Source organism: Penaeus monodon, chromosome 25, assembly GCF_015228065.2.
Source record: "Penaeus monodon isolate SGIC_2016 chromosome 25, NSTDA_Pmon_1, whole genome shotgun sequence".
NCBI classification, from domain to species: domain Eukaryota; kingdom Metazoa; phylum Arthropoda; class Malacostraca; order Decapoda; family Penaeidae; genus Penaeus; species Penaeus monodon.
The window spans coordinates 36,040,015-36,040,989 of record NC_051410.1 but is presented as its reverse complement, the minus strand read 5'-3'; the positions used below and the strand labels follow the sequence as shown (position 1 = coordinate 36,040,989).

General features: G+C 45.0%; 1 protein-coding gene across 1 annotated transcript in view; it reads right to left on the bottom strand.

Moving 5' to 3' along the window:
- Window positions 1-975, bottom strand: part of LOC119589380 (cubilin-like) — a 70,980-nt gene that overhangs the window by 27,109 nt on the left and 42,896 nt on the right. The window contains exons 43-44 of the mRNA XM_037937998.1: window positions 715-899; window positions 40-264 (exon numbers count right to left, since the gene is read on the bottom strand). Of these exons, the coding sequence (XP_037793926.1) occupies window positions 40-264; window positions 715-899 (410 nt within the window). The remainder of the gene's footprint in view (window positions 1-39; window positions 265-714; window positions 900-975) is intronic.

The following is a 975-nucleotide window of genomic DNA, read 5'->3' as shown; positions in this document are numbered from 1 at the left end:
GGACACACGCACGCACACGTCCAAGCAACCACATCTCACCATCTGTCGAATTATCACGAATGACCACACGTCCCATGGCACTGGTACAGTTGGGATTGCTATCTGCGCCTTCAAGTTGCAGATCCAGGAATTGCAGGCTGAGGAAGTGTCCCAGGGGCCCTACGATCCTCCAGGTGCAGTTGACATTGTCTGGGAATGCCTCGGGGTAGTTCGGCGAGGCGATCACGCCGCTCTCGAGGACGCTGTAGGTGCCACCGCAGGTATCTGGGCGAGGGATTGGGTCGGAGGATGAAGACTGAGTCGGAGGATTAAGATTAATTTGAAGGGTTAAGATTCGGTTGTAGGATTACGATTAATTTGTAGGATTAAGACTGAGTTGTAGGATTAAGATCAATTTGTAGGATAAAGACTGGGTTGTAGGATTAAGACTGGGTTGTAGGATTAAGATCAATTTGTAGGATTAAGATTGAGTTGTAGGAGCCACCTGTGCGAGGTAGGTTTAAGAGGTAAGATTGGCACATGTTATCAAAATTATGTTAGATTAATAAAACAAAGAAAGAGAAAGAGAAAAAAATCAGTATTAAAACAACATTTTAGAATCACTACCGGAAGATTCTGTAAACCACTGCCCACAGCTACTATAATTCTAAAATCATAATCACAAACAAATAGCATTTTTTTTTCTGATACCGACCAGCTCTCAAAACCGCTTACCTATTTCCGCAACAGCCTTGAAGCCGGAGTGATGGTGAGTCATATTATTAAAGTAACGCACGTAAAGGATATTTCCAGTGCTGTGCTGAGTACTTGGAAGCTCAGACCCACAGGCAGTGTTCAATAGAGGTGATAACAAGGTACCTCCATCACGAACTTCCACGTAAGCCTGGTCGCAGCTGCCACTGTTGGGAAATGGACACTTGTGAACGAATGTGCAGCCGTTAAGTGCAAACGCGAACCGTAAGATAGGAAAACGCC